Genomic DNA, 10,046 nt, shown 5'->3' with positions numbered 1-10,046 from the left:
TTAAACCAAAACTCGTTAATATGCAATTGTTTACATTTGTGTATGAGTATTGGGTGGGATAGACAATCGAAGGCCTTGGAAAGGTCGAGTAGTAAGAGGAGTGATATCTTTTGGCTGTCGATGTTTTCATAAATATCTTCATTAACTTTCATAAGCGCAGATTCAGTTGATAACTGGGCTCTTAAAACCGTGCTAGCTATTTGCCAATAAGTTGTTACTCTCCAGAAAGAATATAAGCTGGCTGGCAAAAATTTTTTCTAAGATTTTTTATAGAATTGGGAGCAATGAAATGGGACGATAATTCCCCACTTAGTCTTTTATGATACAATTATCATTAATTCGTCCATTGGTACCGGTTTGTTCCCAGAACTTTGGAAACACCCGCATGTCATTCCTTTATTTTAAAGTGGCGATGTCGACGAAGTGAGATATTATCGTCCCATTTCATTACACCAACAAATTCTATCAAAATCTTAAGAAAATTTTTTGCCAGCCAGCTTGTATTCTTCCTGGAGAGTAATAACTTATTGGCAAATAGCTAGCACGGTTTTAAGAGCCCCAGTTATCAACTGGATCTGCGCTTATGAAAGTTAATGAAGATATTTATGAAAACATCAACAGCCAAAACATATCACTTCGTCTTACTACTCGACCTTTCCAAGATCTTCGATTGTGTATCTCACCCAATACTCATACACAAATGTAACAAGTGCATATGATGAGTTTTTGGTCTAAGACTACTGAACGAACAGAGTTCAGTCAGAAAGAATTGGTTTAGTTTTGTCATCTACTGGGAACGTAGGTTACGGCGTGCCACAGGGATCAATCTTAGGGCCTATAGTGTTTCTCATCTATATTAACGACACGGCAAAAGCACTGAGTAAATATTATTAATTCAGTAAGCAGATGATTCTCAGATAATAATATCTGGAAATATTAATGAACTTGAAGATTTACTGAAACAGGCTAAAGTCGCTCTAAAAGAGCGTCCTTATGGATCAATATATGTTATTTGATTTGACCACATCTGTCACATAATAAAAAAGTAAATCGTGTCTTATTCTTTCTGAACCGCATAAAAGATTAGTTGGATAAAACATCTCGCCTAGCAATAACAGACTCGTTGGCCTTGAGCGTAATCAACCACTGCAGCAAAATTTGGGGAATGACAACTGAAGAGCAAATAGACCGGGTTCTGAAAGCTCAGAATTTTGCAGCTAAAATAGCTTATGGCGGGGCTAGAAAATATGATCATGTGGCACCAATTTTGAAAGAGTTAGAATGGATGAATATCGAAACTAAAGTAACCTTTGACCTCTGCTTGTTTAAGTAAAAAATTTACAATCATTTAATTCCCGACTACCTTTTGAATTCCCAATGTGTGCGATGTACAAGTAAGACCTACTCGTCAGTCGAACGACCTCTTTATAAGACGCACAGCTATTGACATGGGGCTAAATCAATATCGATTGACGGGCCAAGGGTCTGGAACAACATTCCAAATAATATAAAGATTGCACCTTCAATCAAGCTTTTCAAAAAGAAATTGAAATCATATTTCCTTGAAATTGAAGCTCAGTGAGGGAAATAAACAGGAACTTAGTAATAAGTGGTTTGTCTTCCTCCTAAGTCTTGGTCGGTGGGTTTTGCTTTACAGTTTACTGTGTTGTACTTTTGTTGAGTGGATGATTTTGTTCAGAAAGCGTGTTTGTATTTTGGGTCGATCTTAATTGATGATCTCAGTTTGGTATCAGGTAGCAATATTAAATTGTAATACCCATAAGTTTTTCGCATCATTTTTGTTTTTAACAGTCATCCCATACTTGGTTTCGTTTTTATACTTAGATTATCCAGTGTTGGGGATAGTGTTTACCCAATTATGGGTATCATTAACTTATTAGTACTTTGTAACGGCAGTACCTATGTATTCAGATTTTTTAGATTTTAAGTTCCGCGGATAAGATTTTAAGTTCTAAGACGGCACAGTTTTTCTTACTTATCACTTGTACTAGCATAGAGAAGATTTAGGACAAATTTAGTATAACTCAGATGTTGCTGGCAATATGGTTTTGCTAGTCTGGCGATATGTATTATTTTAAAACGTTAAATCCCCTTTCATCATGTATGTATTTTTAACTATGACATGTAGAATAACTATTGTAAAATGGAAATAAAGTTTTTTTTTTATTTGTTTTGATTCGACTCTCTCTCTCTCTCTCTCTCCTCTCTCTCTCTCTCTCTCTCTCTCTCTCTCTCTCTCTCTCTCTTCTGTAGCTTTCAACCATCTGCTGCGGTCTTGGTTCAATAAAATAGCATTTTAGTGAACAAGACCACAGCTGATGGTCGAAAGCTATAATTTGCTGTACAAGATATATGTTTTATAAAACTACAGAAGGATTTTTACATCATTGACTTAGAGGTACGTCATAGTAGCTAGCTTCTGACGTTGGTTCTCGTTAATATCTTAATCCGCTTTAGGCAACGATGAAGCAGATTAAGACATTTAACAGAACCAACGTCGCCTTAGCGTTGACCCCAGGTATCACCTAAGGGTACATCTCCCACCAAATTTCGCCAAATGTAACTACTTCTGTCATTCACTACTTGATAAGGGTGGAAGTCAGTCCATCGAGATATAGTTCTTAGCTTTAAACCAGAGTGTTTTTAATGGGCCTTTCATACTTGAGATGTAGCCTGTTATAACAGAATTTATTTACACAGACACACACACACATCACACATACATATTATATATATATATATATATATATATATATATATATATATATAGTATGTATATATATATATTATATAATATATGTAATATGATATATATATATATATATATATATATATGTGTATATATATATATATATATATATATATATATACTATATAATATATATATGTATATATATGTATATATATATATATATATATATATATATATATATATATATATATATATATATATATATATATATATGTCTTGCTTCATCTGTATCTGACCAAAAAGGCATAGTTTCCATTCTGGCCGGGGGGGACAGGTGAACTTTGGAGTAAGTTAAGACCAAGGTATAGAGATTCTGATATAAAATATATTAAGTGCCACACTATTGTGAGCAATAAATTAGTCATGCATGTAAGTCACTTATCTGTATACACACACACACACACACACACACATATATATATATATATATAGACGGAAACTTTTTAAATGGACGGAGACCTCTTTGGGGATTGCAATGGCAGCCAGAATACCCTCGCTAACTTTTCCCAGAAATCAACCGGGAATTTCTCTATTCGAATTTTCAATGTCTCTGACCAGGAGAACGAAGTGAGTGTGTCGGGACTTTGGGTGATCAGTCTCTCTTTGCTCCCGGCAAAGAGTTATTTTGGGGCAAAGGCAAATTTTATTCTATCGACCCCCTCCGGGGTATGAGAATTACAAAATACACAAATATATATATATATTTACACAAAAACTACAAAAAGGAAAAGAACAATAGATTACAACTATATTTATGTACACATATAGTTTAGCAAGTGCATATTTAAAGCATAAAAGGTATTCTGACAAAGGAAAGTACATACATCGAAAATAATACCAGAAATAATGAAAAAAAATCCTAGAAAGTATTAAATCTAAAATAAAGACATTATAAGGTTAACAAACTTTGCAAGTCTTTTCAATTCTCTAGCACTACTTGTATTGAGGAGCAGATTGAATTTAAAAGTGGTAGGTCTTCTACAATAGTAGGGCTTTAGGTATCTCTCTCTTATTTCTCTAATCACAGGACAAACTAAAACGTAATGATATTCATCCCCAACTTCAGTGCGGTTACATAGTCTGCAAGGGTGCTGATTCTCCTGCCCAGAATATCTTTCAGTTTGCTACAGGAAGTTTGTGGGTACCACACCTTTATTTACTAAGGGCATGATCTAGTTTGTGGTAACCCCATATTTCACAACCGTAAGTCAAAATTGGTACAACTAGAGCATCGAATAGATCACAGTTGATATCAATGGGTAATTCAAGTTTTTTACATTAATTTACATACTAAATAATGCTCTACGTGCCTGAATGACTTGTTTCTTATAGCTTTATCCATTTTACCATTATAATGAAACGTAGTACCAAGGTAAACATAATCATCTACAATTTCAATGCTCTCCTCACCATATTTAAAATTCGGAACATTTCTAACTTTTCCTCTAGAGAATACAACTACTTTAGTTTTTGGAAACATTAATTTGAAGTTTCCAAGATATCACAATATTCTTTTAATTTGTCTAAGGCGTTTTTTTGTAATTCCTTTGTTTGGGGATTCAGCCATTACAATAGTATCATCAGCATAAAGTAAAACATAAATACGCAAAAAAAAACATTTCTATATCAGTACTACTTAATTTTTCATTATTCCCTTGAACACATATCCATCCCATTATACCCCCTGCTAAGAGAAGACTTAAAATCATTTAGGTAGATGGCAAAAATTCCTCTCTCTCTTTTGGAATTTAATTCCTGAATGAGCATATATGTTCACAATATCTATAACCTTGCTTTGATACTTTAACGACACTTTACATAGTCTTGACGTCGGATGTAAAATACACATTTTCAACTACTACATCTAGAGTCAAAAAAACTGGAATAGCTCTTCATGTACCGAATCATCCGATTTATAATCCACATGTAACATCACCCACGGTTTTGTTTATCAGTAACACATTTGGACTACCATTGTCAGCAATATTTTCCCCTTCTAAAATCATAACAGGACATAGGGATATTTTGACACTGAGAGGTCGTTACTTCCATATTCAAGTTAGTGATCAATTCCATTGTATCCTGCTCCCTATTCGTAACAGTATTGAGAACGCTTCCATTTTCCCTTTCCTTTTGGCTTAATATCTCGACATTTCCACTAGAGGAGTCCTCCTGTCGATCTTCTTCCTGTCGATCTTCCTCCCTGTCAATCTTCTTCCTGGCGATCTTCTTCCTGTCGATCTTCTTCCTGGCGATCTTCTCCTGGCGACCTTCTTCCTGGCGATCTTCTTCCTGGCGATCTTCTTCCTGGCGATCTTCCTTCCTGGTCGATCTTCCTCCTGTCGATCTTCTTCCTGGCGATATTCTTCCTGTCGATCTTCTTCCTGGCGATCTTCTTCCTGGCGATCATCTTCCTGGCGATCTTCTTCCTGGCGATCTTCTTCCTGGCGATCTTCTTCCTGTCGATCTTCCTCCTGTCGATCTTCTTCCTGGCGATATTCTTCCTGTCGATCTTCTTCCTGGCGATCTTCTTCCTGGACGACCTTCTTCCTGGCGATCTTCTTCCTGTCGATCTTCTTCCTGGCGACCTTCTTCCTGGCGATCTTCTTCCTGGCGATCTTCTTCCTGTCGATCTTCCTCCTGTCGATCTTCTTCCTGGCGATATTCTTCCTGTCGATCTTCTTCCTGGCGATCTTCTTCCTGGCGACCTTCTTCCTGGCGATCTTCTTCCTGGCGATCTTCTTCCTGTCGATCTTCTTCCTGCGATCTTCTTCCTGTCGATCTTCTTCCTGGCGATCTTCTTCCTGTCGATCTTCTTCCTGTCGATCTTCCTTCTGGCGACCTTCTTCCTGGCGATCTTACAATCCTCCTCCTGACGATCTTTTTCCATTCGATCCTCTTCCATCCGATCCTCTTCCATCCGATCCTCCTGCCCTTGTCTTCTCACTTCTTTATTCTCCACTTGTTCCTCTAACGAGACTTGCGTTTTGAATCTTACGCCTATGTTACATACGAAAAAGTTAGAAATTTTGTGATTCTGCTTCACACAGGATTTTGTAATTATTATACATATTATATATGACAGCCATAATATTACCGTTAATGCCATGTGAATTACTTTTCCGCATAAGGACGACCTGTCAACCAAATCAAATGCTTTTCTGTAATCAACGAACAAACAGTATATTCTCCTTTTTCGATGGAGATAGACATTAACAAGTGAATGTAATACAAAATATGATCTAGAGTACTATATCCCTCCTGAAACCAGCCTGCTCCTCACCAAGTTCACCAGTGCTCTCAATATAATCAGTCAACCTTTAATTGACACAAGCGGTAAAAAAGCTTCGCTACACAGCTCAGCAGTGTGATACCCTATAGTTATCTGGGTCGTCAGGGATCCGTTTTTCTTAAATATGGGTTTTATTATCCCTATACACCAATAATATGGAACAATTGATGGAGATCAACACTATGTTGAAAATTTTGCATATCACGTTTAGCATATCATGAGGCAGTTTTTTTAAGGAACTCATTTATAATATTATCAATACCACATGCTTTCTACTCCTAAGTTTTTTTTATTTGAATTTGTATCTCATCTACTGTAAAAACTCTATTTAATTCTTCGTTAACTAACTGGTTAATAATTCTTGGGTTGAAATTATCAGGGTGTTCACTCTCATCAGGTTCAACATTACCTCGACTGAGTTTAGCAAAATAATCTCGAAATGTTTTAAGTGCAATTTTACAAATCAGATCACTCTTATCAGTATTCTTTAAGAAATCCCAATAATCCTTACTACTTTCTCAGATTTCTAACATTTATATGAAATTTTTTTTCTGAAAGATTTCTTAGCTTTATTAACTATTCTCTTATATGTTTTAGCTCTAGCTTTCAGTTCGTTTCTAGCTTCATTTGTTTTGAATTTCTTAAGCCTGTTTTTTTACTTTCATATATTCAGTTCTTTTACTAGAACAGTCTTTGTCAAACCATGGTTTTGCTAACCTTTTTGCAATCGCTAGTTTTGAGGTTTATTTTGATAAACTTTTTTACAGGGGAAACCTGGAACACTCGCCCTTCGCGAAAGGTCAGGGGAAAAATATCGAGGCAAACATATGCCTTTTTTCAAACTCCAAGTTTCTACGCCATAGCTGAAAATAGCAAGCTTTTTACCGTGTTAGATTAGATAATCCAGAACAACAGCCCACATTCAGGTTACTAATTCAGAGTAAGTGGAAATATTTTCGTGCTGAAAATTCTATATTTTGTTAACATGATTAAGTGACAGGAATCTTGAGGCTAAAACTGACGATGTAAAGGAATAAACACTGACATGACAAGTAACAAATGCGCAATCGAGTTTAATGTACAGCGTAAATTGCTGTATGAAACTCTCAGCCACGGCCCTGTGGTCAACGCCTATAATATTATATATATATATATATATATATATATATATATATATATATATACATACAGGTGTGTATATATATGTGTGTGTGTATGTATATTATATGTGTATATATACATATATGCGTTGACAATCCGAACCCTATGTTATTTCCGATTTTACATTTTCTCTATAAAAGTTAGGTGAGTGAAAAGGAATCTAGATACGAAACGACAGTGACATATATTTTTTCTTGTCACTGACACAGGATTTTGTTACACTATAAAATATTAAATTACAAATATCCCTTCAACTCCTAAAAAAAAAAAAAAGAGAATTCACACATCTGTCTGAATAACGTAAACCAAAAGGTAACTGTCTAACCCAAGGTATATAGAATCTCCCTTATTCTATATACCTTGGTCTAACCCTTGCGGCTCTGTTATTGTTTACTTCTGGTCTGGACTACAAAAGGCTGCTTATTGGGAGTCTGTCTTATGATCCTCAGTCTGGAGCTGGAGGCGGCACAATAGGATAGACAATTCATTTCCCGGAGATGATTATCAGTCCCTTCCGGCTTCAGCGTCATTATCCCTCATTTCGATAAACTCATTTCTGCCTTATTGACAAACAAGATAAAAGAAGAAAGTGTTAGGAGGTATTCATCCTAATTAGCTTAGTGCTGTTGTTTTTTTTTAGCATAAACCCATTTAGTACTTAGAAGTATCTCGTGTATAATCAATGGATGCGCAAAGGGCAGATGAGATTATCTTTCGTAGTATAGAAGGAAAATGAGACGCAAAAATATAGAGAGTAAACTGTAAACTAAGATAAATCGGCCATTTCACTAAGTAAAACATGACAATATCTGAAGAATTATGCACTAAAAGTTCACACTCGCCTTCGCGAAAGGTCAGGGGAAAAAATATCGAGGCAAAACTATGCCCTTTTTTCAAACTCCAAGTTTCTACGCATAGCTGAAAATAGCAAGCTTTTTACCGTGTTAGATTAGATATACCAGAACAACAGCCCACATTCAGGTTACTATTCGAGTAAGTGGAAATATTTTCGTGCTGAAAATTCTATATTTTGTTAACATGATTAAGTGACAGAATCTTGAGGCTAAAACTGACGATGTAAAAGGAATAAACACTGACATGAACAAGTAACAAAATGCGCAATAGAGTTTAATGTACAGCGTAAATTGCTGTATGAAACTCTCAGCCACGGCCCTGTGGTCAATGCCTATATATATATATATATATATATATATATATATATATATATATATATATATATATATATACATACGTGTGTGTATATATGTGTGTGTGTATGTATATTATATGTGTATATATACATATATGCGTTGACAATCCGAACCCTATGTTATTTCCGAATTTTACATTTTCTCTATAAAAGTTAGGTGAGTGAAAAGGAATCTAGATACGAACGACAGTGACTATATTTTTTCTTGTCACTGACACAGGATTTTGTTCACTATAAAATATTAAATTACAAATATCCTTCAACTCCTAAAAAAAAAAAGAGAATTCACACATCTGTCTGAATAACGTAAACCAAAAGGTAACTGTCTAACCCAAGGTAATATAGAATCTCCCTTATTCTATATACCTTGGTCTAACCCTTGCGGCTCTGTTATTGTTTACTTCTGGTCTGGACTACAAAGGCTGCTTATTGGGAGTCTGTCTTATGATCCTCAGTCTGGAGCTGGAGGCGGCACAATTCATTTCCCGGAGGATGATTATCAGTCCCTTCCGGCTTCAGCGTCATTATCCCTCATTTCGATAAACTCATTTCTGCCTTATTGACAAACAAGATAAAAGAAGAAAGTGTTAGAGGATATTCATCCTAATTAGCTTAGTGCTGTTGTTTTTTTTAGCATAAACCCATTTTAGTATCTAGAAGTATCTCGTGATAATCAATGGATGCGCAAAGGGCAGATGAGATTATTCTTTCGTAGTATAGAAGGAAAAATGAGACGCAAAATATAGAGAGTAAACTGTAAACTAGGATAAATCGGCCATTTCACTAAGTAAACATGACAATATCTGAAGAATTATGCACGAAAAGTTCAACAATTTGCCAACAGTAAAACAAATATCACCATAAATATTCGTTGATGAGCAACAAGCAAGTCTCCATGGTACAACGTGAAGAAAGAGGACTCATGATTATTTTTCACATCATCTTAAAAAATTTTTTTTTATTTTTTTTTGGCAGGTTTGCTCAGACAGTCAAATGTACAATAATAATTTCTTCTTTACATGAGGAGCACTAATTCTATTGATTTATTCACTATGTTAAACTTGACTTATTATAAATGTTAATTATATTTCATTAAAATGAGTTTATAATTTAGAAAATCAGTCCCATTCTTTCCACTTTCATTTGTGGTTACACAGCATTTAAGACAATTTTTTTTAACGATGAGCGGGTTCTCAATAAAAGAATGATTGCTAGTGTTGATCTTTTGGGTGTCCAGAAGCCCAAATAGGAGGAGGCACCATTCACACCCCTTTCATATTTCAAGATTGGACTCTACATGGAAGGGCGTTCCTTGTCTGATCTTGCTCTGAATGTGAGATATGACATTCATACATCATGCGAACATTTCTGACTTTACGTAGAGGCTGCCAAGGTACTGATTTGTTGGAGTCTACAGAGTGAATGTAACACACACAAAAAACACACACACACACACACGCACGCACTTATATATAGATATATATATATAATATTCTATATATATATATATAATATATGAGATAAACGCTAGAGAAAATCTTCCTTTGACAGAAATGAAGGTTCGGAACCTTCGACTGATAAACATGGCCAATCTCTTCTATTTATTTGAA

General features: G+C 35.3%; 1 protein-coding gene across 1 annotated transcript in view; it reads right to left on the bottom strand.

Annotated features, from left to right (window-relative positions):
* Positions 1 to 4,911: 4,911 nt before the first annotated feature.
* LOC135195822 (histone-lysine N-methyltransferase, H3 lysine-79 specific-like) overlaps positions 4,912 to 10,046 on the bottom strand; it is a 14,771-nt gene continuing 9,636 nt past the window's right edge. The window contains exons 4-5 of the mRNA XM_064222317.1: positions 6,025 to 6,091; positions 4,912 to 5,622 (exon numbers count right to left, since the gene is read on the bottom strand). Of these exons, the coding sequence (XP_064078387.1) occupies positions 4,912 to 5,622; positions 6,025 to 6,091 (778 nt within the window). The remainder of the gene's footprint in view (positions 5,623 to 6,024; positions 6,092 to 10,046) is intronic.

The sequence above is a fragment of the Macrobrachium nipponense genome, chromosome 23 (assembly GCF_015104395.2).
Source record: "Macrobrachium nipponense isolate FS-2020 chromosome 23, ASM1510439v2, whole genome shotgun sequence".
Classification (NCBI taxonomy): domain Eukaryota; kingdom Metazoa; phylum Arthropoda; class Malacostraca; order Decapoda; family Palaemonidae; genus Macrobrachium; species Macrobrachium nipponense.
The sequence above is the reverse complement of the archived record's forward strand: the minus strand, read 5'-3'. Positions and strand labels throughout refer to the sequence as shown.